General features: G+C 50.8%; 2 protein-coding genes across 21 annotated transcripts in view; one reads left to right on the forward strand and one right to left on the reverse strand.

Annotated features, from left to right (window-relative positions):
• SGSM3 (small G protein signaling modulator 3) overlaps positions 1–8,444 on the forward strand; it is a 62,422-nt gene extending 53,978 nt beyond the window's left edge. For all 9 annotated transcript variants that reach the window (XM_037882245.2, XM_043543882.1, XM_043543881.1 and 6 more), the window contains 3 exons: positions 445–567; positions 2,849–2,909; positions 3,641–8,444. In XM_037882245.2, coding sequence (XP_037738173.1) covers positions 445–567; positions 2,849–2,909; positions 3,641–3,724 — 268 coding nt within the window. In that variant the 3' untranslated portion in view covers positions 3,725–8,444. The remainder of the gene's footprint in view (positions 1–444; positions 568–2,848; positions 2,910–3,640) is intronic.
• Positions 8,445–8,673: 229 nt separating this feature from the next.
• MRTFA (myocardin related transcription factor A) overlaps positions 8,674–26,729 on the reverse strand; it is a 172,877-nt gene continuing 154,821 nt past the window's right edge. For 7 of the 12 annotated variants that reach the window (XM_037882161.2, XM_043543849.1, XM_043543848.1 and 4 more), the window contains 12 exons: positions 24,664–24,739; positions 23,785–23,946; positions 22,181–22,356; positions 21,353–21,508; positions 20,256–20,509; positions 19,553–19,724; positions 18,149–19,255; positions 16,661–16,771; positions 15,101–15,265; positions 13,991–14,170; positions 13,164–13,224; positions 8,674–12,623 (listed from right to left, as the gene is read on the reverse strand). In XM_037882161.2, coding sequence (XP_037738089.1) covers positions 12,109–12,623; positions 13,164–13,224; positions 13,991–14,170; positions 15,101–15,265; positions 16,661–16,771; positions 18,149–19,255; positions 19,553–19,724; positions 20,256–20,509; positions 21,353–21,508; positions 22,181–22,356; positions 23,785–23,946; positions 24,664–24,739 — 3,135 coding nt within the window. In that variant the 3' untranslated portion in view covers positions 8,674–12,108. Of the gene's footprint in view, positions 12,624–13,163; positions 13,225–13,990; positions 14,173–15,100; positions 15,266–16,660; positions 16,772–18,148; positions 19,256–19,552; positions 19,725–20,255; positions 20,510–21,352; positions 21,509–22,180; positions 22,357–23,784; positions 23,947–24,663; positions 24,740–26,729 lie in introns of those variants that run through there. The other 5 variants (XM_037882212.2, XM_043543857.1, XM_043543851.1 and 2 more) reach the window with 4 other exon arrangements.

Here is a 26,729-nt window from a genome sequence, read left to right on the forward strand (position 1 = left end):
ATGATTAAAATTATATCGTTTAATGGTTAACCGTTAACTGATGTTGGTCCGGCAGCACGACCACAGGGGCTGGGGTCTCATCGGCCTGGTGTGGCCGGCGCCACTCCAGCCCGCCCGGCACAGCACGGGGGTTAACAGTTAAGTTCTGGTTAATGGTAATGCTTACCAGTTAACGGTTTAATCTTTTACATCCCTAGTGGCCACCAGCACTGGGAGGGAGCAGAGCACTGACCAGAAGCCAGTGCCTTATTTTCAGGTACACTCAACCCAGACTCTCCCCTGAGGGAGCAATTCCCTGGTGTCCTCCCTGTTCCTGTAGGGGAAGAGAATGATGAGTTGCGGTCAGGGGCTGGATTGGAAACTGTGTCCCCCAGAGGGAGGGGCCACCCAGTCCTCTGATAAAGGCCCTGGCTCCTAGTGACTCTTCCCCCTCCCTTCATGCAGTGAGCAGGTCATGCACCTGTGGCTGGAGGTGCTGTGCTCAAGCCTGCAGACAGTGGAGAAATGGTTCCATCCCTGGTCCTTCCTGCGCAGTCCCGGCTGGGTACAGATCAAGTGTGAGCTCAGGTGAGTATGGCACTGTGTGCTGCAGCGCCCTCCTGGCCTTTGTTGACCCCTTGCTATTGAGCATTCAGCTGGCTATCATGCTGCAGTGAGCAGGTGGTCTGCCGTTTGTGTAACCTGCCACAATACCATTCGTGTCACACTCACGTCCTCACACAGCTCTGCCAGCAGAGCTGCACCCCACTCCTGGGGATTTCCTCCCAAACGCCCCAGAGCAGCAGCTGCTGTTTACACTGTGTTTGGCTGAATGGGACACTCTCTCACTTTCTGATTAAGAGCAGGGCCTGGTGAGGGTATGTGTGGGAAGCAGCATCTACACACAGGTGGCTGCTGCTCTCAGGCCTCTAGCTGCTTTGCACTGAGCCTGCTGTAATGGAGCAACCCGCAAAACCCCTCCCTGCTTGAAGGACCCATGCTCCCCGGAATCTAGCACCTATTGGGGCTGGCCAGTGTGAATCCAGCAGGGAGGAGGAGCTGCTGACAGTGCCTGAACTGGGACTGGTAGCGAGATGATTTGTTCCCCAAAGGCTCAGCCAGGAAGGGTGACTGGCTGCAGGCTCAGCAACTGGAGGCCTAGATGAGGGTCAGCCATCAAGCCAGCCAGAGGACAAGACCCAGCTTAAATGGCAAGATGGTGAGGGAACTTGGCTTCAACCTAGTGGCAGAGCTGAAGCAAACTGAATGGCTTCTCTCCATCCCCATCCACACCTGCCCTGCTGCGGGAGCAGCAGGTGGGCTAGGGCTTCCCCACCCCCAGCACTCCTGTCCCCTCCAGCACTGCCTGAGGGGAGGGGAAATGAACCAGTTCCTGGGAGCTCTGCTGCTGGCTCAAGAACCAGCTCCAGGCCAAGCCTGTGTCATTGACACACGTTCCATCAATGCCTCTGCCTCTACCTCCCTTCTTCCCGCTGGAAATGGCTTGTGCCCTTTCACCAGCCTGTTACTTCCATCCCCCTTCACCGGGGCTGGAGTGTGACAGGTTCCCATCCCAGGAGCTGACAGCCGGCCTGGAGCAGCTGTGGTGTTCCCATTGCTGCAGTTCAGGATCCCCCATTCTCCTTGGGATGTTCTTGAAGCAGGGAGAAGGTTTTCCATTGAAAAGGCAGCAGTTGTCTGCATGTAGCTGCTTCTTTGCTCCTGATACCCCACACCCCAACCCTGCTCACCGTCAGGACATGAGAGCAGGTTCCATTGGAAACTCCAACCATGCAACAAAACGGCCTGGCTGAAGGGACAGTGTATGGCAAGCACTTTCAAGCCCTGACTGGGGCTCAGCTGGCCAAGTGCCAAGAGGCCATGTGTGAACAAGGAGAGCCACCAACGGGTGAGGCTGAGACTAAGCCTGCTGGGGCATGGGTGGAATGTACTGTGGGGAGCCGAAGCCCAGGATCGAATGGGGGCAGCTCTCTGCTGCCATGTAATGAAGGATTTGCCATGAACACCTTTATTGGCCCCCTGGGTTCGGTACTGACCGGGGGGAGGGGGCAAAGTGAGCTCAAGGAGGGGGCCCTGAGGAGCTGTTGAGGAATGAGCAAACACCTGCGAAACTCTAGTCCCAGCGCTGTCGCTACTGGGCCTTGGCCAGCTCACTGAGCTCAATTTCTCCATCGGGACCAGGGGGAGGAGGCGGCTCAGTGCTCTCCATCCTCCCCTCGCTGGGCAGACATTAGCTCTCTGCAGAAGGGTTTGAGGATCAGCTCCCACGCTTCTGTTTGACACTGGGGCGAGCTCAGCTGCTTCTGTTTCTCTCAAGGTGTGTGTGTGTGGTGAGAACCCTGGCCCTGGGGGGTGAGGGCAAGGCCCAAAGAAGGTATTCCAGTGCTTGAGGATTCCCCTCTGCCCCTGCTCTGGGTCCACTTACTGCTTGGAGTGGCAATGCTGAGCGGGGGTCCCTGCTTCCTGTCCCAGAGAGGTGGGGAGAAGCAGCTGTAGAAGCCCCCAGGGTGTATTGGGTTGGTCTGGACCTACTACACCCTCCTCCTCCTGTAACATATAGTCCTCTGCTGGGTGGTGGGGGCTGGGCCCCAGAGCAGTGGATGATGTTGTTAACTTCCCATTAAGATGCATGGGGCAGTTCACACCTCTCTGAACTGTTGTTTCAGGCTGCCTGCAGACCCAGGCAGACATCTCTGCATCAGTTGCAATTAGGTCATGTTTTCAAGCTTTTTTCCACAGCCTGAGGGCTAGAAACATGTCTCTTTTTTGCTAATAAAAGCTGCAAGTCTGCTACAGATGCATGGCATGGCTGGTTTTGTAAGGGCATAACCATTGCCTTGTATTGCAGGGTCCTCTCCAGATTTGCATTCAGTCTCTCTCAGGACTGGGAACTTCCTATAAAGAGAGAGGTGAGTGACCAGGCTGAGAGTGGGCCTGGACACCCCCCCTTGCCCCAGAAGTAGCCTGCCCTCCCCATTTCCTTGCACGTTAAACAGGCCCCAGGCTGCAGACAGCACTTTATTCAAGGGGACTCGACCCAAGTTGACACTGAACTTGATGTCTGGTCGCCTCCCTGCCTTGTGAGCCAAGGAACAGTCCCTTCCTGGTGGAGCAGCCTCCGTCTGGGTCTGGCAGAGCCAGGGCGAGGCCCCTCAGCTGCGCAGGATTCTGCAATATGGTAGGTTTTGGATCTCCTGAGAATCACCGACACCATCCTGGGTGTTTGAAAAGAGGATCAGCTTCTCCCCCCCTGGTGGGGTTAGTGGGGGTGGAGCAAATTGCAGGCTCTTCCCACACCGGTTCTTATTCATACCCCAAGGAGCGTGGCTTCGCTGCTTGCTTTGTCCTCTCTTGGCTAGGAGGGTGAGCACTGGACCCCTGGAGAACAAGGTTCTGACTCATTCAGTTGCACCAGCAGCAAAGGGCAGGTGGTCTCCCTGAGCACCCGTTCCCTGTTCCCTCCATACCCCAACTAGACTGCAGGGTTGAGACGGTGGGCTTGGACGGAGAGAGAGCAAGCGGTGGGGAGCAGCAGCTGCCTACAGAAGTCACTTCCCTTCTCCCCCACCTGCACGTAGAGTCAGATGACAAAAGCATATGGCTGCTTAGTGACTCTTGGCCCTTTCCTGTCCTGCTGCAGGAGAAGGAGAAGAAGCCGCTGAAGGAAGGAGTGCAGGACATGCTGGTGAAGCACCATCTCTTCAGCTGGGACATAGATGGCTGACCCAATCCACTGCGGACCTTCTAGACTGCCACATGCAACACACACTCTCCTCCCGCCCTCACCCTTGACTGCTCTCAGCCCAGCTGAAGCGACAGCCTCTCCAGCTCGGCGAGCACTGCACCTGAGGCAATGGGTGGGTGGAGGGCTGTGTGTGGTTAGTCTTCTGAAGGCATGGTGTGGTCTTGCAGGCAGAAATCCTTCCCCCAGCCTGTGCAGTGCACCCTGCACCAGCTGCCCAGCTCCCATTCCCATGTGTTCCCTTGCCCCCAGCTGTAAGTACTGCTTGGGGAGGGGAGGACACTCCACTGGCCAGATCTCTAGCTTCCCTTTTGCCCCACCCTGCTGGTCCTCTGGGAGAGGGTTCTTATCTGCCTCATGACCCCCTCTCCCTCCTATCCTAGGGGTTAGTGAGCAGATCTTTGTGTCTGTACAACATTTCCAAGTGCCACTGTAGCTCAGAACATGAGGGCAGCAGCTGAAGAGGCAGCTTCTCCTGGCTGCTTGATAACTGCGGGGTCTGTTGCGGCTGGGGGGGAAGAGGGGGAGCTGTGTGTTTCTCACCAGCCTGTGGCAGGAAAAGGGGCAGAGGCAGCAGAACCAGTGGCTGACCTCAGCTTCCCTGTCACTTGTGCTTTGGGAGCCTCCCTCTGTGAAAGATTTTTTTGTCTTGTTGCCCTAGTACTGACAGGGACAGATGGGGGTGCTGACAAGATGTGCCTAGGGGAGCAGCCAATTACCAACTACAACTGCCTTAGGGGATGGGGCCTTTTCTCAAAAGTGTGGAGGGAAGCCCCAGTTCTCCCCTAGCCTGAGGGAGTATCATGCTGTCAGTTTAGCCTCTAGCTGTGTTGTTTTAAATTTAACCAAAAAGCTGTAAATGATCTCTAGACGTATCTGTATATTTTGGCATCATCTTAGCTCAGGAAATGGGTTCAGGCCTGAGCTGGCTCAGGGAGACTAACTCAGCCCCTGCCCTGTGGGAAGAGGCTGAGGATTGTAAGCTAGGAGTGGAGCATCACTACTTCTGTAGGGTACCTCTGTTCCATGGAGTCTGTGACTTTATCAATGAAAGCACTTGTTTGTGAGCACAAACTATTCAAGAAATAACACTAGATTCTTATTTTCCTTTAGCCTTTGGGATTGTAAATAAAGTGCATCTTGGGAGAGCTTTGGTGGTTTTCTCCAGCAGGGGCTGGCAGGTGAGCCTTTTGCTTTGCTTTTGCAGGTCTTTGTGGGGTTTAAGATGGATGCCTGCCCTCTGTGCTCCTGGAGGGAATGGCTTTAAAGGAGCAGTGAATTAGTCTTATCTCACTCAGTGACCCTGAAATCATCTCATCTCTCTCTTTTGTCCCTGTCTCCAGCTAAAATGGGTCTTAATCCTTTATGGCTTGGTTTGGAATTTAGCAAATTGGACAAGGCTGCACTGTGCAGTGGTAGCAAACAAGAGCAGTGTGATTTATAGGCACACCGAATTGTATCCCCACCCCTGCAGGGAAAGGTGCCCCTCTGTGTTGCAGAACAGAATATTCAGCTGTGGGTACTGCATTAGCACCAATTCTACAGTGCAACAGTAGGGCCAGGAAAGACTAGGTAAACCCTGGCTTGCTGACTAAAGCAGGTACCAGAACTAGTGAGAGCATAGGGGATGGAATATTCAGGACACCTCTAATGGTGATGTTTGTCAACAACAGTTTTAAACTGTACAAATAAAAATCACATCCCCGGTACTTATCAGTGTAAAAAGACACAGCAGGAAAAGCTGTTCTGAACTTTTTCATCTGTCAAAAAACAAAGGGGCCGGGGGGGAGAGTGTTCTTGGCAAGGCAACCACATGCCTCAGTGTAGGGGAGTGGGGAAGAGAGACTGTCTCAAAATGGAGTCCAGGGCTGAACACAGTTAAGAGGTAAGGTGCCCTTTATACTTCCAGGAGGGAAGCAAAGAAAACAGGAGAGCCTCACTTGACAGCTCTTTAGGAATTGTGTACTCCTGTGTCCTAAACATGACCGATGGAAGCCTCAAGAAGGTTGGAGACAAATGGAAGGGTATGGATGAGCACAGGGCATGCCAGCCTGTTTCTACTCTAGCAGGACTGGATCCACTTGCAGGATACCTGCTCCTTAGGGGTGCTCCACTGTAGGATGTGCACACACCCTACACTCTTACCAGAGACTAAACAGTGTTGCAGTACCACACCTCGCACTCCAAGTGGGGACACACAGGGCGGTGTAAACCCACTGCTGCTCCAATTCCTTCTCTACTATAACACCTGGAAGACTCTGCTGCTGAGAGGAAGAAGAGCAGGAGGTAGAACACCCTGAGGCATAAAACATCTTGAAGACCTCTCATTACTGTACAGCTAGGTAGCCTCTCTCTGACCTGAGGAATCTCCTACACTGGAGCCTCCCTAAGCAGTAGGTCAACACAGAGGCGGGTGGTGAGGTGAATTAAAGACAGGTTGGAGGACTGTCACCCAAGGTCATATCAGCTGTGGATGCAGGGCTGATGGTGTAATGTTTGACAAATGTGTGAACCAAGGAGCAGGTTCCAGCCCTGCAGGTTTCTGAGACGGCGATGTCCTTAAAGAAGGTTAGAGCAGTGGACTGAGCCTTCACTTGCTGAGGGGGATATTTCACAGCAGGTCAAGCTACAATCAAACCCTCTTGGACAGGCTGAGTTGAAAGCAGCTGTCCCCTCATCCTTTTGGCCAAGGATAGAGTCTTAATCCTGGCAGGGTAGATGGCAAGGGCCCTACTTACATCTAATATTTGGAGACTAGCTTCCTCCCTCAAGGTAGTGGCTGAGGATAAAATACGGGTAAATGGCTGTCTTGGGTGGTGTGAAATTCCAAAAAGTCTTTAGGGAGGAATCAAGGATGGGGGCGCAGCATGACCTTGTCACGCTAGGACGTAGTGGATGGTGGAACTGCCATGAGACCCCCTGAGTTGTCATATTCTTCTGGCTGAGGTGATGGCTATCAAAAGTAAGTCTCAAGGATGAGAAAGCAGGGACTTCGCAACTGCTGGTAAACCACTGAAGTATCTATGTGAGGAGAGATGTACTAGAACCACAGCCATTCTGCACATGAGGACCAAGATCTTGCTCCTTCTCATCAGTTTACATAATACAGAGCTGCACTGTTGTCCACTGTTACCCTGACAGGGGGGCCCTTTCTATCACGAAATAAGTGCTAACATGAGTAGTGTGCTTCCCTTACTTCCAGGATGTTGATTTGGAGCGATCTCTTTTGTGAGGACCATTTTCCCTGTGCTGTAGTACCCCACCCAAAAGAGGCATCCAGTGTGAAGATTTTTGAGGGTGGCAGACTTGAGAATGGGGTTTCCACCTAAGAGAGACTAGTACTCATGGAAGCACAGTGATTTGTTTGGAAAGACTGGGGTATACATAATCCTTAGCAAGGCTTGACCATCTGAGATGCCGCCTTGCATCTGGCATAATGAATGTGGAGGCTGACATGGCCTAGGAGTTGTATGTAGGTAGGCCCTTGCAGTTGATTGGGGGCTGTCTGAGTGGTTTCTGAGGCTTCAAGAGGCTGCTGATTTTGGTGCTCTTGAGGTGGTCATCTTGGTTCTAGATGCATCTGCTAGAGGTGTCAGATAGCACCAAGGAAGGTGCCTCTTGGTGCTGCTTGGTTGAAGAAGTCTCTGGCAGGAGAGAGTGGCTTTCTTCTTTTAGAGGCCTTCAGCTCTGAAACTGAGTCTAGATGTCACCGGTATGGCCTGAGAGGTTGAGGCTAGAAATCAGGCCCTGCTGGGGCTGAGGAGTGTTCTTGTGGGACCTGCCCTTAAACCTCCATGCAGACTTTGCACTTGGATGGGACGTGAGATTTTTCTGAGGCACTACAGACAGCTACAGATCCTATCACTATAAGGAAAAGACCTGTGGCAACTCTGACAGGGCTGGAACCTCAGCGTCTTAAGTATAATCTGGGTAAGTGCCATAGACCACAAAGGCTGAAGGGGCAAGAATTTCAGAGTCCCTCCCCACCCAAAGTTGTGCAACAACTTGGGGGGGAAAAACCCAAAACTAACAGGCCAGGAAGCAGCTGTCACTGCAGTTGCTCTAGCTTGAGCTGTAGGCAGTTAAGAATTGGAGTGGTGATGGGTCCATATCTCCCTATGTCCTTTCAGCTGGGAGCACAAGACCCTGCACTTCACAGGCACTCACCCACTGACACAGTTATTTACAATCTCTGGTCAAGAGTTAGGGTGCATACATGTCGTAAAGCAGAGCACACATCAGGGCACATACTAAATAACTGGATCTCCCCTCTACATTGAACCAAGGGGAAGACATTTTACTAGTCTTGGAGAAAAGGAAGTGGGTTAAAATCTGTCCTCACTGGCAGGGAAGAAAGGACAAAGAGAAACTTGCTGTTTATGTGCAGGCGGTTAGTTCCCCACCGTGTATGGAAATGTCCCTGCTGGTGCCTCTCATCATTTCTGCCCAATCACCAAGAACAAAATTCAACAGCATTTGAAAATGAGACCAAGCATGCTGGGAAGGGGAAGCTGCTTGTAGGTACAAATAATGCACCTCCTCCTCGCTTCCCATACCTCCATTTCAAAGACAAAAGATGAAGGGATCTCAGCCTGTGAGGGCAGAGATGTCCCTGTATCTCTCCCTTCACCACTGCCTACAAGACAGAGCTTTTGATCATGTTTTTTCTTTATTTTTTAATAAAATGGATTTTTTCCAAATATTTGTAACTGAAAAAATAATTCAATGTAAGGATCCATTCTCTCTCCTCTTAACTCTTGTCTTTTTCCAGTTGAGTGTTCATGCTGGAGCCTATTGCCTCAGACTGTGCTGATCAGCCCTTGCTGGTGCTGCATAGCGGAAGGGAGAGTGCACGCAACTCAAATACACAAGTAGTGGTTACAGCAGAAAGATTCAGGGTTACATTCAAGGTAGAGGCAGAACATCAGGCTTCTGTGAGAGATGCAAAAAGGCCTCTTGCTGGAACATCTCCAAGAGTACAGAGAAGTGGATGATCCTGCTTCTCAGCAAGGACCTCTGAGTCACTCTCTGGAAGAAAGGGTTTTAATTGTCCCCAGTACAGGCCACCTCCCCACCTGAACCTCCACTGAGAAGCACCACCAGCAGTGGGAGCCCAGCTCTAGTATCATTTCAATACCAGCTACCTCAGTCCACAGAGGGGCTTAGGCTTCTTCCTATGCAGCAATAGGCCCCTGTGGATTTTGCACTCCCCCAGCAGCAGAGGCGAGCAACTTGGTACACCCACCCTCTCCCCGTACCCCAGTTGGGGAACTGGTTTGATGCCACCTTCCTGCATTATCTCATTGCACTTTGATAATTTGTTTTCTGCTTAATATTAACTCTGTTGTATTTAGGTTCTTATTTGTACAAAAAAAATTAGCTAGGCTCCAGTGGGGGGCCAGGGATCACTGGGGTACACAAAAAAACAGCCTCCAAGGCCGTACTGACAGCCTGGTTTTCACACAATACTGGAGCAGTTTAGATTAGGCTGGAAGCCCCTCCAGCCTGGGTCCCAAGGGTTAAAGGACATGGGTTTGTTCTGCCTCAAACACAATTTCTTTAACCCCAAGAGCACTGAGTAAGTGATTCAGGTGGGTGCATGTACATAGACACCGTGCTCAGACTCCAAAGGGTGAAGTGATATGTAGAGTTCTGGGCAGAACAGATGCAGCAGCCCTGGTGGTGTGAGCCCCCCAGGAAAGAACTGATTATTTCTATTGCCCTGATACAAGAGAGAGAGCTCAGCTAGGGCTATTCCAGACCATGAGAGAGAAGCCTGGTTCAGCAGTCCATTCATGCCCCGGGGGGGGGGGGGGGGGGGGGAGGGGGAATGGGAACAAGGGCAGTTGCACAACTGCTCTAAAGCTCAGGACACATGGCTTCTCCACAACACCATTGGAGTAGGGAGGGCGGCACAGCTTCAGCATTGAGACTAGTAGAAAAAGGCAATCTGCTTTCACTGGCACGTGCAATCAGGCCAGAACAGCTAAGCCATGGCCTGCTTCCATCTCCTCCCCAAACCACACGGAATTAAAATACCAGCTCTCCTCCCAGAACAAGCAGAAGGGACTCCAGCAAAGCAAGACACACTCCCCCACTGTGATTCAGCTACACCATGCCCAGCTGCCGTTTATGCCTTGACACAGAGTAGGAGGTGGATGCAACTCCTCCCCACTTTCCCTTCAAGAACAGCTAGAGCGGTATATACACATGTACAGAGTGTCTTCCTTAGCTACTAATGAAGGGCAGGTACCAAGAGGCAAGAAAGCAACATGACCCCCTCCCCAACCCTGAGGCATGTCTCTTCCCAGGGACAGACTCCAGACAGTAAGATACGCTGACATGATATTCAGCAGACCTACCCGCTTCCCACAGGACCAGCACCTGTCTGGGGCAGAAGAGGGGAGGATCCAAACAGCATGGCTGGTTCACTTTTCACACACGGGATGATGAATGACCAGAGACAGAACAAGCCTAGAAGGGAACTAGGACTAATAAGAAGTTAAAGCAGACCCCCACCCCCTCCAAACTCAGCCATAATTACCAAAGCCACTTGGGGTTGAGGCGGCCATTTCTAGGTCCCATAAACTAAGCTAAAATCCCCACCCTACTGCAGCATAGGGAGTTCACAGGGGTAGGTCAAAATGTGGGGTGGAAGGGAGACTGGTTGTTAAATTTCTAGTAAGAAAATGGATTTATTTTCCTTTTACTCCTCTGGGACTGGGGAGAACGTGGCACAGCCCAGCAGAGAACGTCCTGCCATTGCACCTCCTTTAGGGATGCCTGAGAATAGCCTTCCACATGCCTCCCAGAGCGGGGCCTGGGCCAGAGCCCTGCCCTGGAAGGAAACATCTGCCACTGCTGCAGGGCAGCATGAGCACAGCCGGCGCTTACCACTCAGACTTGCCCTCTCCCCTTCATTTCTGTGAAGCCCTGTAGCAACAGGGAAGTCTCCCTGTCCTCACAGCTTGGGCTGCAGACTGAGTACCAACCCTAGGGGGCAGAATGAGCAAAGGGCCTGCTGCAGCCTCTGTGCTGGGATTCTTGGCCCACCCCAGGTCTGCGGGAGGCTGGGGCCCCGATGGAAAGAGCAGGACTTTAGCACCGTAATGCAGCTTGGGCCAAAGTCTCCTTTTGTGCAGCATGAACCCAGCAGCAGGCTTAGCCTTTTCTGGGCTGCAGCCATGACTCTTACACCTGCTGCAGAGCACACACCTACCCCTCCAACACCCCACCCAGGATCAGAGCCCTGCAAAAGCCACACACACAAAGCTGAAGCTCAACCCTATGGGATTCTAGGCAAGTACCTGCTCTACCATGAGTAACAGCACCTCAGAGCTGGAAAGTGGAGGCCATGTAGTCGCCTTCCACCTGAGTGGCAGAAAGCTCATGAGCCCCTTTGACTGCCTGAGTTTTAAACTGCCGTGCCCTACAAGCTCCTGTGGCAAGTTACTCCACTTTGCTCTTGGGAGGGCTGGGTTTCCAGTCATGATCCCCTTCTCCCTGGTCTGGTTTCTCATTCTGGATTGTATGAAGGGCTTAGCACAGGGCCCCTAACAAGCAAGAGTCTGACCTGCTAGAGGGAGGGTATGTCTTTGGGCACTAGCATCTGTGACTGTAGGGCTCCCCAGAGTGAAGGGTGCGCTGCCTGGTCATTCCCCCATGTAGCTCTCGCCCCTCCAGCCACACAGCAGATCCTAACCTCTCCAGTCCCTTGTACTGCCTCTGGTGGAACGTGTCTTATTGCTCGAGCATCCCTTTGGCCTGAAGCCTCTCCTGTGAGACGGGCATGACCGCTCTGGCCTGGAGAAAGAGCGGGGCCATGGCTCACAGTGCTCGAGGGAGCACTCCCCATTCCTTAAACAGCAGCTGGGAGGAATAGCTGAGCTGCTGCCTAACACAAGGAGTCCCTGTCAGTGACCATTCACCCTTCCGCCCTCCCAGAACAGCGTAAACCCCTTTGTTTCCTAATTGCGTTTAGGCTGCCCCATGCCACTCCCCCCTCCGGGCTCCCAGTTGAGCTGTTCCTGCAAGCCAAGGGAGGTCTCCCTGCCATACAGTGGTGTTATTTCAGCTTTAGAGAAGGGGTATAGGCAGGGAACCAGCCAGTCTCAGACCCCTGCAGCTCCTGTCCCCTGACAGCTATGGTTACTGCTCTGCTCTAACCTGCTGATTGTAGCCCCAGTGAGCACAATGACCCACCAACAGCTGTGCCAGCCCTTCCCAATGGTACGAGTTTCACTACAGGAGGTCACGACTGGGGGAAGAGTTTACACTCAAGGGGCTCATTTTTGGTTGATTGGCCTCTCCCCCTGCCCCCATGCCTGTGCCCTCCCCCCCATTCCCTTCCATCTCAGTTCAGAGAGCTACAAGCAAGAATCCCAGTGCAGCTGCAGATCGTGTCCATCAAGGAAGTCTGTGGAGAAGAGGCTGGGGACTGCAGTGCTTAGGGGAGCAAGGCTCATGACAGGGCCCCCCGAAAGCTCCAGCCAATCCATGCTGTCCAAGTTAGCCTCAGCTAGGTCCAGGGCTAGTCCCCCTGTAGGCTCATGGGCAAAGTGCAATTCTGACGTGTCCATGGGTGAAGGCGGGTGGTCCAGAATGGCTGAGCTGCTCAGCATCTCACTATGGAGGTCATCTATCAGGGACAAGGGCTCAGGCCCATCGTGGCCTGCTGGCAGAAGGGGGAGGCCAGTGCTGCTCTCCAGGAAGTCCTCCAGCCGGCCTGCTGTGACAGGATTAATGCAGCTAGTATGGCCAAGGAACATCTGCAGGGGAAGCTCAGAAGAATGGTGGCTGTTGGGCGGCGAGGCGCATGCTGGAGACACTGATGTCTCCTTCCCAGCTGGAGATGGCTGCTCCTTGAAATCAGCTGAAATCTCTGTGAAGAAAGAAGACAGAGTCCCAGGGTGATGAAAGGCTCCAGTTAGTGGGGGTCAGATCCCTCATGAGCTAGAGCATCTTCAATCCTGACACTGTGGGCCATACGCTGATCACCAACTGGGGTCAAGAAACCTCTCCCAGCTACACAGTAGGCTGGCTTAGGGGAGTTTTAAACCTGCCTCACAGGAAACCATCATGGGCCAGGACCAGGGCTATGTGAGGGAGGCCAGCCCAGAGCAACCATAGGTCTGATGCAATGCAGCAGCTACAGGAGCTTTATGATATATTATAGCAGTGCCTGACAAGTCTGTTTCGTAGTGCCATACCATACCCTGCTTATGCTAAGGGCTGCACCAAATGAAGAATAAGCAAGGGCCCAAGCCAGGGGATACGTACACTAGTGGCAAGACCAATCTCACCAACCCCGCTCCCTCTTGGGGAGCCAAAGGGTGGGAGTCACACTAGCTCAGTGCTACAAAAGCCATAGACTCAAACCCAGAGGTGACCAGCCAGAAACCTCAAGTGATTCTCTCCTCACCTCCACTCTCTATGAGGATGTCAAACAGGTCGTCCATCTGTTGGCTCGAACAGCCATTCTCCTGGGAAGAGAGTGTGATGAATTAGACCCACACTTACAAGACACACAGTAACCACCAATCTGCTGTCCTGGTCCTTCTCCTTCCCCTTCCCCTTCCCCCACTGACCTGGTAAGATGGTGCCTATAGCAGCATGGCACCAATGACCTCTGTCACCCCAAGGTTTTACTGGAAGCAGGGTGTTTATGGCAGTGTGGGGTCCTACAGCCCCACCATTCCCCCTGTATTAAGGGTATGTCTACACTGCAGCTGGGAGGGGTAATTCCCAGCTTGGGCAGACATACTCTTACTCGCTGTGCTAAAAGTATCTGTGGGGCCACAATTGCATGGGCAACAGGATCTTGGAAGGGATTGTCCTCGGCAGTTAACCAAATCCCTCGCAGCCACACAGATTATTTTAGCAGGCTAGTTCAATAAGGCTAGTACGTGTACCTCTACCCAAGCTCAGAATTACACCTCCATCCGCAGTGTAGACACGCCCTAAGCAGGAGGTTATCCTATCTCAGTCTCAACAGGCGTATGGGCCAAAGAGTGAAATGGAAGGTGACTCCATTCCCACTGAAACGCTACCAAGATAATTCACCTTGACTCCTTGTGTGCAGCTCAAGGTCAGTTAGAAAAGGCCCCGGTGTGTTTCAGTCTCTCCATTTCCTAGGCAGCTGCCCCCTGAATTCAGGGACCAACGTGGATGTTGAATTGCAGCGGGCAGCCCTCCCACACACTCCCCAAGAAGTTCCTCATGGAAGCACAAGGAAGTGGCCGCTCTTACCTCCTGGGGCTTTGGCTGCTGCTTCATGGCCTCTTCATAGCCTGGTGGTTCTTTCATCGGCACCGAGGAGCCAGGGAGAGGAGGTGGAGGGGTTCCGAAAAGGGACGGGTGCGGGTGCTGCTGCTCAAGGTCCATCTGGGATGGGGAAGTGGCAGCAGGAGAGCCTGGCTGTGAGGATGACTGTTTAGAATGAAGGAGAAAGGAGTAAACAGGCAGAAAGCCCATTTCATCTCCCACATCACGGCTGCTCCCATGTATCCTGGAGAGACCATCCCTTCGGTCTCCGCTAACGCTGGTCAGAAACCACACTGCTTCTGCTCTCAGTATCTCTGCTCCTTCTTTCACTGTGTGCATGGTACAATCCCCGCCCCCAAAATCACAAACGGAAATCCTCTCCTGGAGCACACCCATGCCACAAATCACCACAGGACTGCCCTGGGGTGAGGAGGAGCTCATCTGTTTTGGTGGGTGGATTCCCCCAGCACTTCACAGAGACACAAGAGGACTATCCCTACAGTATATTCAATGTAATCTGTATGCGACAGCCTAGAATCGTTGTTTTACCCTTTCCTCTCTGTAAGAAGTCTGCTTTGGAAACAAAAAATTGTCCACAAAACACTGGCTGTGGAGAAGTCGGCAGGCTCAGAGAGCGTCAGATCTCACAAACCTAGCAGAGAGGGTGGGGACAGACCTCAGAAGAGAGCTCTCCAAATGAAACCCAAGGTATTACAGGAAGTGGTGTTGGTGACTCAGCACTGAACCAGTGCCCCAGAGATGTACTAAAACTACTGTGTGAAGGCCTTAGCCATTACTATGATCATTAAAGATCCATTCCACGGTTCGTTAGAGTAGGAATAATGGTCCAAGTATCCTGGAGGAACTCCAGCTCAGATAGCTACACATGCCTCTCTAAATCTCTCTGGGAGTTTCATCTGGGACATTATTTTTCACTTTCCTTCACTGTAACACTGTGGGCAGCAGTGCTGGTGCAGAGAAGTGATTCCTGTATATCCAGCCTCCAAAATCCCTTACGAGTCTGCTCTCTCAAAGTTAGAGGGCCTGAAACCTGGCACTGTGACATGGACTCTATGGGATTTGCAGGGAGGCTACCTTTTTTGGCACACTGGGTTGGTTGGCTTTGCCAGGAGCACCAGTTTTCAGGGATCCTTTGTGAAAGCCGTTGAGGAAAAAGGGCTGCAGGTTTGGAGGCGCTGAGAAAGACAAAATTGTGTGGGGCAGCTGCCCAGTGACCACCTGCAGACCTGGCTTCTGAGCCTACAGGGAGACAAAAGGATTAAGACAGCTACAAACCCCTGCATGGCATGTGAGCTAAGATCAATCACAGATTCTGGCTGGCTTAAGGAATTTAACTCTTCTATGGAGAAAGGTGCCTTTGGTTAAAAAGCATTGACCTCTGTATTAAAGGCCTTATCAAACCCAGGCACTGACCCTCTTCAAAGATGGTCCCACAGCAAATGGGTAAGAGCAACAGAACAAAGAAGTTCGATCACATCACTCAGACAAGGCCACTGTCTCCCCATTCATTTCAGGATCCAGTTCAAAAGTTATCCTCCTAATCCTTAAAACCCTTCATAGACTTGCTCTAACCTAACTGATGCACTACGGAACACAGTGAATTATCACCTGATCTAGAAGGGAACAGATGCAGAGCAGGAACTCCTGAGTTGTCACTGAGAAGGGTTATAACCTCCTCAGACCTTGTTTCTTTATAGCATTACATCTCTTACAGCCAGACACAATCCGTAACCAAAGGAAAACAATTCAGGGTGGGAGACGAGGGGGGCATCTCAAGATGGATAATCAGGACCCAGGTTTTAACATGACACCTACGACTCCGGAAGGAGATTTCTCAGAGGGCATACCCCACCCCAGGGTGGAGAGAAGCCCTGCCAACCCGAGTGCCGTAACTGCCTTTTGATTTCAGCGGGAATCCTCAAAGGGTAAGGAACTACAACATGAACAAAGAGGACATAATCCTGCCCTTTATTTGTTTACAATCACTTTGTAAGGACACTTTCACACAGTACTAGGTTGTTCAATTGCCGTGTGATTAAGGGTATGTCTACACAGCAAAGAAAAACCTGCAGCCAGCCTGCAGCTTGAGCCCCGCAAGCCTGAGTTGGCTGGCACATCCCAGCCCAGGTTTTTCTTTGCTGTGTAGACATATCCTAAGGGCCAGAGCAAATATATTGTTAGGGATTCTCAACTATTCTTCATGCCATGAATCCCATGTTCAACCTCCTCAGATGCATCCCAGGATCCTTTGCCCCTGTCCCTACAGCTCTTCTGTAGGAGTCACCATGGGAAATTGGCTCAAAGGTGTATGGCACTTCTGACACCCCGAGGAGGACTGGTTATAAGTGGCTGAACAAAGCTGTTTCAGCAGAAGGCTGGAGATATGAAATGGGAGCCTTGTGCGATCCCCATTCATTCCCCTGCATGCTGCTGGCAGCTCCTGGGCCAAGAACCCAATGCACTATGCAATTGCAACCTGCGATGGGGAAGGAAATGGCAGTGCAGTAGGGTCTCTCCCTCTGTAGTGATGGTCTCAGAACTGATTTGCCCATGTGCTCCCTGTCCCCTCTGTGACCCAGCCAACCACCAGGCAAAGGGGAAACCAGGAAGGGACGCAAGCATGTGATCAGCTACCTTCTTGACGGGCTGGTTCAGTAGCCTGGGGGGAGGCTGCTGCTGCGAGTTGCTTGCAGGTAGCGGACACTGTGGTTGGCTGGATATTTTAGTGGGTGACGACTGTACTCTCTGAGAAGAAAAAGATGAATGAAAACAAAGCTATTCGTTGTCCTATTTGAGGGGGTTGTGGAGGCTGGAAGGAGAGACCAGGTTTAGTTTTGCTGAAGCTACGATGAAGTTAAATGTATTTCCCAACCCTTACGTCTTTAGGAAATTCACTTGTTAGTTTCTCCCAGCAAGAAAATTGGAACACTGTCTACTATTAGGTACATAGGAATTGCCAGGCCAAATCAGTACCCCTGTCTGACAGTGACCATTACTAGCAGCTCCTGAAGAAGGTGCAAGAAACGCTGCAGTAGTCAGTTATGGGAAGAACTACTTCTATTTCTTCCTAACCCCAAATCGTTACTCTGAAGCTTGAGGGTTTCTGTCCCTGACTAGACTTCTGGAGTTGGTGTTCAAAGTACTTGTGTTAAATGCTAACTTGTCTCCCACCAAAATCAAAGGGGAAAATGATTTGGGTGGGCTCGTCTCTATCCTCTTCAATGAAAGGCCTTGCCTTCTGTCAGCTCCACTACAGAGTGGCACGTGGAAGAACAAAACAAAAGAGCATTTAACAAGACACACACTCCTGTTCCCAGGGCTCTGATTTCAGCATTCAAACCTCAATTAGACAAGATTATCTACTGGAAGCTGCGAGCTACAATCTCTTTTCTCTCCACAAAGTGATGAGTGGTGGAATTCCCACTACCTTTTACTACAGCACAGTAAAAACCTGTATGCAGTGTTATAGCTGTGTTGGTCCCAGGATATTAGAAAAACAAGGTGGGGTGAGGTAATGTCTTTTATTGGACCAACTTCTGTTGGTGAGAGAGACAAGCTTTTGAGCTTACACAATTCTTCTCCTGGGGACCCGAAGAGGACCTCCGTGTAAGCTTGAAAACTCCTCTCTCTAACCAACAGAAGTTGGTCCAATAAAAGATATTATCTCACCCACCTTGTCTCTATAGTAAAAACTTGTTCTTTCAAACCTTCTGAGCCAGGAGTCAGCGTGCCACATCAGACCATTGGTCTGCCTAGCTCAGTGTCCTACCTGTGACTGTAACCAGAACCTGATGATCTGAGCAAGGCTAAGAAGCCTCTAATGTACCTAGTTAATTATGCAACACTGTACATGAAGTTTGTGAGCACGGAATTCCCTCCCATCCCCTGGCACTGATCTGTTTTTGCCCTGAAGCAGAAGATTTGATTACACTCATCTTGGTTTCCATAGCTCCAAATTTTACAGGCAATCATAAAATCATCCAGCCTAGACAGAGTATTTTGTAAAATTAATTTCCAAATTCTGATGTCACTCTGTGATAAAATGAGCCCCCCATAATAATGATAAGGGACTTGTAGAGCAGGACTAGATTGACTAGCATGGGAGGGACAGTGCAAGCCTACCTGCAATGTTGTGCAGCTATTCCCCTGTGGTGAGAGGCCCCGCCTCTCAGCATTCTGATTGGTCACTGTAAGGACAATGTGGGTCCCCGTGGAATCTGTGATGAGGGTAGGGGGAGGGGCCCCCTTGATGAGGTCACTCAGGGCACCCCCTTGCTGACCAAGGAAGAGCTGCGGGGTGTGGGACTGGCATGGTGGCTCTGTTTCTGCTGTCAGAACCTCCTGCTTCACCATCACCACTTTCTTTGGCACTGAGCTTGGATCCGAAGTGTCCATTTGGCTAGCGGTGGACACAGGGTTGAATTGATCCGTTTGGCCATCAGGCAGCCCTGCAGACTGGCAACTCGGGAAGCCATTTTCACTCTTAATCTGGGTGCCAAAAGCCACTGGACTGGAGGCAGGGACCACCCCTCCCACTCCGGTTTCCATGGCTAGTAGTGGCTGCTGAGACCGTTTCTCCTGCTCTAGCTGCAGCCTCAGCATCTCCACCAGCTGCTGCTTCTGTTTCAGCATTCGGGTGAGTTCCTCAATCTGCTTGTCCTTCTCCTGCAACATCTGGTCTTTATCCTGGACCTCCATATCCTTGCTACTGCTGACGCTGCACCGCTCCAACCTGGGTGCTGGATTTAGGCTGCAGGAGGTAGCCTTAGAACTCTCTTCCTTCATCAGGAACTGCACTGGAGATGCCTGCAGGGTGAGCTGGGTCAGAGGCGAAGTCACCGTCTCTCCAAAGGCATCTCCAGTGGCAGAGTTCTCATCCCCAGTGCTCATCTGTGAACGCTCTGAGGGGGTGGGCGAAACAGGTGGTGTTGAGCCTGTGCTCCCAAACTTCATCACGCCATTGCTGGTGACGGTGGCCACAACTACCTCTGTTGATGCAATGCCAGCAGTGACCAGTGCCGGCCCAGTGCTCAGCCTAGCAGCTGGGAAGGCTACCACCACCTCAGCAGCTTTTGGGAGGATGGCTGTTGCATTGGGCTTGGGAGTGCTGGCTGTTTGGCTGGCTGTGCCATTCTGCTCCTGGTAAGCTCTGAGCCGCTCAATCAGGTCCGTCTTGGTGCCCGAGACAGGCAGCGCCCTCATCTTCAATTCTTGCTTCAGCTCTGCCACCTAAGAAGGGAAAAACTGTGTTACAACTAAAAGAAAACCCACCCCAACCGGACCAGCCTTTAACACATACGTGAGTCATGAGGCAAGGGACTGAACTGACAGCCCGGCAGGCTCAGGTGTCCCTTTATTCCCACACCCCAGGTGCAGCAGCAATGCAAGCTGCCACTACATACTGCCCTGTCAGCGTGCCTCAGCCCTGCTCCGGAGTGACCACCTCATTCAGTCCCTGCCTTCTCTGCTGACAATGCCAATAAAGGGCCAATTAGTTTTAGCGCTGATGGCGGCCTGGACTTTTACCTTCATGTCATCTAGGTTGGTAGGGAGAGGGCCTGGTTTGCCCACTGTGGCGTTACTGTTTTGTCGCATCAGCCCACTAGAACTGGAGGATACAGAAGATGCGTTGCTGACGGCAGCAGAGAGATTACGCATGGCAGGGGCACTAGTGCCACTCTGCTGCTCTCCTGGAGGCCTGCAGGAAGAAAAAGTGTAGATATCAGAATCAAGGTGGAAGGGATCCTCATAGCCCACCACCTGTGCTGAGAAGCCAAACAAGGACATTTGAAGCACTGTGTGCCTGTGGAAGCATCTAGGGCACCAGCACCCCCAGTGTTAAAGCATGCCAGTAAATACCTTCTCACTGTACCGAGATACTCCACTCTGGCCACTGAAAAACCAACTAACTTCAGCTGCTCTTGCCTGACAGATTCACCCAACACAGACCACTTCTTGAGAGTGACAGTGACTTTACAGGATTTACAACTCCTATGCCTCACCCCTTCAGAGCTCAGCGTGCCTGGGACCTGATGAACTTACTAAGGGAGTGAGACCCTCACGAGGGGTGGGGAGAGACGGGAGAGGATTGTGGGCAGTGTGCAGTAAGTCCCGTTCTTTGGCAGGGCCGATAGGATGGTCTGGGAGCTATGGTGCCGCTCCTGGAGACCACGAGTAGGGATGGGAGGGCAGGGGGTCCCTAAGGGGAGTAGTGTTGTGGGGCCCGTACTTTGGCGGGGCTGGCAGGATGGTCTGATAGTTGTAGTGCTGCTGCTGTTGCTGGTTGAGGATCTGGAGCTGCAGGAAGAGCTGTTGCTGCTGCAATATTTTGGCATAGGAGGAGTCCATGGGGGGAGCCCCTTTGTCCTGCTTTTGGTCCGGGGGGATGTACTGGTGATATTTAAGCTTCTTGACTTTCGGCTTCAGTTCCTTGGCTTTTTTACTGCGCTGAGACTTCTCGCTGGCAGACTTGGGCTGACTTTGCTATTCAATGAGAGAAGCAGGGAAGGAAGAAAATAAAAATAGATGTAGCAGATGCACTGGAACAGCATTAACAGCTAACCAAAACCTACAAGCAAACCAGGCTTTTTACTTCAAAACTCTCTCCAGATTTGACTCTGGGGCATTTCCACATTCTTACAGCAGGGATAATCGTACACACTCGGCAGCTCGGCTACCTCCAGGACCTTACACAGCACCGGAACAAGGGTACAGAGACAAGAAGGACTGCCACAGCGCAACAGACCATTGAACAATTCGCTCAGACTCCTTCTCCCTGACCATGGTCAATGCTAGATGCTTCAGAGGAAACTTTTATATCTAGGACCCTTGGCAACTGCACTATCCTGGAAGGGGGGAGGCACCTTTGGAAGGGGGGAGACACCTTCCTGACCTAATCTCTGTCTCAATAAGCTCCTCTCTAACTGAAGGCTTCAGAGTAGCAGCCGTGTTAGTCTGTATCCGCAAAAAGAACAGGAGTACTTGTGGCACCTTAGAGACTAACAAATTTATTTGAGCATAAGCTTTCGTGAGCTACAGCATCCGATGAAGTGAGCTGTAGCTCACGAAAGCTTATGCTCAAATAAATGTGTTAGTCTCTAATGTGCCACAAGTCCTCTCTAACTGAAGAAGATCTAGACATTGACTCAGCTCAAGCTCAGGGAAGGTCCTCTAAGTAGAGACCAGGGGGAGACAGTGAATGATACAAGATGTTCTTCCAGCGCCTCAGCATCTTAGTCTAACACTCCCACTCTCTATCATCCCCAGAACAGCCACACTAACTTCTATTAGTCTATAAAAATGGAGTGACATCCCCCCTCCCCATACCTTAATGAGCGTTGGTGGGGGCTTGGCAGCAGGAATAGTGGCTCTGTTGGTGAAGCTAGGAGGCAGCAGAGGTGGTGGTGGAAGAGGAGGGAGTGGCTGTTCAGGTAGGAAAGGTGTTTCATTGGCGTCTGCATTGATCTGTAACTGGGACACAACCTGCAAGGGGAAGAAAGAGCATCACTCAAGAAACAGACACACAGCTAAAAGTTTCCTCTCCACTGTTACAATGTTGCCCTCCTTTCAGAAAGCAGAGGGCTGTAGGAGCATTCCACTCAAGTTGCTATGCACAGGTTACCAGCCATTAAATGGCCACCTGGCTTCTTAATCCACTCCCTGAGATCCCCTTGTCCAGCTTGGGGAGAAGCATGCTTCAGTGGGATCAAAGCATCCTAGAACAAGGAAGGAATCAAAGCCCACTTCTAACTCTATGCCCCTCCTCCCTTTGCCTCCCAGGAACAGTCACATACTCTTAACACACATGGCATTGCCAAAACCATTCCCACTACCAATCCCCAACAGGGCACAACTAGGTGCCCTCTCCTATTATTTCTAGGGAATCACTGGAAGCCTATTCCCACTGCAGCTACCTACAGGGGCACCAGACACATGGTTTTGCTGGTACCATTTAGAACCTAGACATCTCATGTGACTTCAGTGATATCTCATTAATGAATTACTGAGGAACAAATCAGTCTCTTAGCAGTGACACCTTGTAGATGTCTCTATGCCTCATCCCTCATTCAGGGATCCAGGCATTTGCACTGCCCCAATCTAATAAGGGTTCTGAGGTCCCAGAGAGCAGCAAAAGTCAACACTCAGCATTCTTACCTGAGCTGGTGATGACACAGTGGTGCTGGGAAGCGGCTCACCAATCCGAGCATCCATTGGTGATGGTACAGATCCCTGGGACTCATGGCTGGCTGGCTGCTCTGGGGACAAAGCATCACTGCTGTCCTCGTCAAAAGAGGAATTATCTGCAACCTTTGGGTAGTTCACCTGCCCAACTGAAAACAAAAGATAATTTCAAACACTGAATGGGATTACAGTCACATCTGGCCAGTGGGAGGTGGGGGAGGGCACTGGGCTGTCGGCTTATACCATACCCTGAGGCCTAACAGCTGACTAAGAGGAATCCAGGGCAATGGCACATGACAAGGGGCATTGGGGACTTGGTTTGGTGGCTTCTCAATTAGGAAGGTTGTGTATTAGTTTGCATTGTCTAGTCTCAAGTAATGATTTCTTTAGTGTTGGCCAGCTGCATGATATAGGATAGAAGGAAGGTGGTGAGGAGGTGCTGAGGGTCTCTTTTAGTTGGGATCCCAGATGTTCTCTACTCTCTTTTTCCAGACACAAAGCGCAAGGGTCAATCACAAGAGGTGGCCCTAACTGTTCCTCAGACTTATATCTGTACATATATGGCCCCCTCCAACCATAGTATCTGTCTGTCCCACAAACATTAATTTATCCCCAAGACACCCCTGTGAAGTAGGGAAGTATGATCATCCCCATTTTACAGATGACCATCTGAGGCACAGAGAAATTAAGTGATGTGCCCAAAGAGCCAGCAATTGACCCCAAATCTCTCAAGCCCAAGATGGAGGGATGTGTGGGGATAGACAGACAGATAGAGGGATGTGTGGGGATAGACAGATGGACGGACGGACGGGGCTCCATTTCTTAACCACAAGATAATTCTTCCTCTCTTCCTTGACCAATTCTTGTGTGAGGGTGAAGCCAGGCTCGCTCCTACCACAGCCTAGCACCTCTCACTGAAATGTATGCACCCTTGCTCATGAGCATGCCTCCATTAGTCTCTGAAGGAGGTGGCAATTCCTTCAGTGACTGCCCATGCTTCAGCAGGGTGCGGCTATGCTTCATACAGCCTGCCTAATTAGGAGTGGGGTAATACACTCAGGCTGTGGGAGGGCTATTCTTCAGCATTCCTTTTCACCCCTGCAATGGCACTGGAATGATTTATATCCATTCCTATTTATTTTCAAAGGAGTTGAATCCTCTGAAGATTTTAAACCAACAGAAAGCTTTTGTTTCCACACATCTGCTCACCCATGTGCTGTCTTCCCTCCCTGATCTGACTTAGTCAGTGGGTTCTCTCTCACAAAGGGTTAAATATAGAGGGATTTTCAGGAAGAGAGGGCATGCACAAACTAGGAAACACAATCCCACAATGGTTCATCAGTCCTGGGGATTGGGGATCAATCTCATTTTATTCTGTGAGCCCAGCATTCCTTATAATCTAATCTCTCTCCATCGCTATCCAGGCTGGGAAGGGAGCTTTGCATTCCAGAATCCTGGGACTGGAGAGGCTGAAGTTTTGGCATGGGAATGAAATCTCATGGTATTTTTTCCCACAGGGCAAAAGGATGCGTTACCTGAGAACCTCCCCAGAAATACACATCCCTTCCCACACTTACCAATGATGGCTTCTTTCAGGCTGGACTCCACAGGAAGGATGTTCTTCTCCACCAGCTCCATGGGACCTGGCCTCTGGGCTATCTTCTCATTGAGGTCGTCTGCCAGTCTTGCTCTCTTCAGCTTCAGCTGCTTGGCCTGCAGGGAGGGTTCAGCTGAGGTCTCTGGACAGGAAAGAAGTAAATAAGATGGGATCAATCCTGGGGTGCCTAATGTGAGCATGCTGGCATTACTATGCTTCCATTCAGGAAGGAAGGAGCCTTGCTCTCTGACGCTGGATGGGAGATGCTCCCTCCACTCAAACTGGTGTCATTCAGTTCATGTTCATCTTTTCCTCCTTGCTTTGTATCCTTATATATGGAGTATGCCATTCCCTCCCTGATCCTGAAATTGGCCACACACTCGCCAGCTGAACCTTCCATTGCCCCACTCCTTTCGGCATTTTAAACAAATTCTTCTCTGGTCAGCAGAACAGTCAGCACACACCCCATTTCTCCATCCTTCAGCCCGAACTAATGGTTCTGCACAGTTGGGGTTCACATGGCAGATCTCTCTGTAGACCAAATAAGCCATGTGAGAAGCAGATGAGTCCTTCCTAAACAGCCATAGAACTAAGGCAGCTTTAAACATAGCAGACCTGATTAGATGATTTCTGGACTCATTACTGGGGAGATCCCTGATCTCATACGCCCCCCTCCCTCAATGCATTCACCCACTCCGGTATTATGCAACTGGCATGATCGTTTGCCCACTCCCAGCTGAATAAGGGTTTGGGCGAGGGTAGACAGTAACTGTCTCAAGCTAGTAACTGTATGGAGAGAGTATGTGCTTGTTGTAGATCACACCACATTTGGAGTTTTTCTCTTCGAAGTGTGCCGTACCTTCCAGAATGTGCATTCTGACCAGCTCCGATCTCTCTGGCCGGGACCGGATCTTCCTTTTCAGATAGTCCTCTGTCTGCAGCAAAGACAGACAAGAATGCAATGAAATCAAGTGAACAGACATAGCCTAGGATACGCCTGGGAAGCACTGGGTATTTGGCTTTTTTAAATCCCTCTTTTGTTGTTACTGAGACGGAAATGAACTGCACATAGAAGGGGATATATTCCCTTCAAGATCTTATAGTATTTAGAGCCTCAAACACAGGACCAGTTTATCCAAGGGACTGCCTGCTGTTCTTCATCCCATCCCTGAAAGAAAGAAGAGTAAGGATGCAGCTGCTGCCAGTCCTCAGCAGAATGGCAGGAAGCAGGAACTTCAAAGACCCAAACACCTTTCTTTCCATACACAACACTGCCAGACCAAGTCAGTGTCAGCCTTCAAGGTGAGAGACTCAAGACAATGGGTTTCTGTTTATGATGCTGATCACTGGGTCAACTGTTTGCAGAGTAATGCACACAAAAGCAATGTTGGGATTTGGAAGCTGGGTCATGATTTGGGCACACAGCAGAACTTACAACAAATGGAGCAGTTAAACTGAAGACGCTGTCTACTTCTCTGACCAGCTGGACCTGGGCAAACCCCACTACAAGCTCCGCATGCTTCCTACTCAGCACTCCCAGAAAGCCCAGGGAAAGGGAGACTAGGGTCAATGGGTAGCAGAACTATAAGTGCAGACCACAGGAATGGACCCGTCGGAGGCTTTATAACAATTTTTTTTCAAACATAAAAATGCACTCACCCACTGTCAAACCCAAAAAGTAATTTAACAATTAATTTTTAGAAGAAACAGGAGGAGGAATCTACAGCCAAGGGGATGCTGCTCTCCAAGCAAACCAAATCTAAGATAGTGGTACTTGTTTCAGTCTTTTCAGAAAGCTTGTAGTGGTGGTGTTGTCTGGGATGTTCCATCAGAGGTGTCATTTCTCTAATTTTGCATTGCTTTCACTTTTGAAATAAAACTCAGCCCAACTGTCTGAGTAGGCGCCATTCCCCTGTGGGCTGCTCTGAAGAACATTCCCCAGAGGCCTTTTGGGGAACTGAAATCACCAAGAAACCCCACTGTACAAGCAGCTACAACATGAACAGGAATCCCTGTTGAGGTTACAGGGACAAACCATCCCGATGAGTCGAAAGAATAGTAAATATGGCAGGCGACCAGCTTGGCTTAATGGTGAAATCCTAGCGGATCTTAAACATAAAAAAGAAGCTTACAAGAAGTGGAAGGTTGGACATATGACCAGGGAAGAGTATAAAAATATTGCTCGGGCATGTAGGAAAGATATCAGGAGGGCCAAATTGCACCTGGAGCTGCAGCTAGCAAGAGATGTCAAGAGTAACAAGAAGGGTTTCTTCAGGTATGTTGGCAACAAGAAGAAAGCCAAGGAAAGTGTGGGCCCCTTACTGAATGAGGGAGGCAACCTAGTGACAGAGGATGTGGAAAAAGCTAATGTACTCAATGCTTTTTTTGCCTCTGTTTTCACTAACAAGGTCAGCTCCCAGACTGCTGCGCTGGGCATCACAAAATGGGGAAGAGATGGCCAGCCCTCTGTAGAGATAGAGGTGGTTAGGGACTATTTAGAAAAGCTGGACGTGCACAAGTCCATGGGGCCGGACGAATTGCATCCGAGAGTGCTGAAGGAATTGGCGGCTGTGATTGCAGAGCCCTTGGCCATTATCTTTGAAAACTCGTGGCGAACGGGGGAAGTCCCGGATGACTGGAAAAAGGCTAATGTAGTGCCCATCTTTAAAAAAGGGAAGAAGGAGGATCCTGGGAACTACAGGCCAGTCAGCCTCACCTCAGTCCCTGGAAAAATCATGGAGCAGGTCCTCAAAGAATCAATCCTGAAGCACTTAGAGGAGAGGAAAGTGATCAGGAACAGTCAGCATGGATTCACCAAGGAAAGGTCATGCCTGACTAATCTAATCGCCTTTTATGATGAGATTACTGGTTCTGTGGATGAAGGGAAAGCAGTGGATGTATTGTTTCTTGACTTTAGCAAAGCTT

This window comes from Chelonia mydas, chromosome 1 (assembly GCF_015237465.2).
Source record: "Chelonia mydas isolate rCheMyd1 chromosome 1, rCheMyd1.pri.v2, whole genome shotgun sequence".
Taxonomy (NCBI): Eukaryota; Metazoa; Chordata; order Testudines; family Cheloniidae; genus Chelonia; species Chelonia mydas.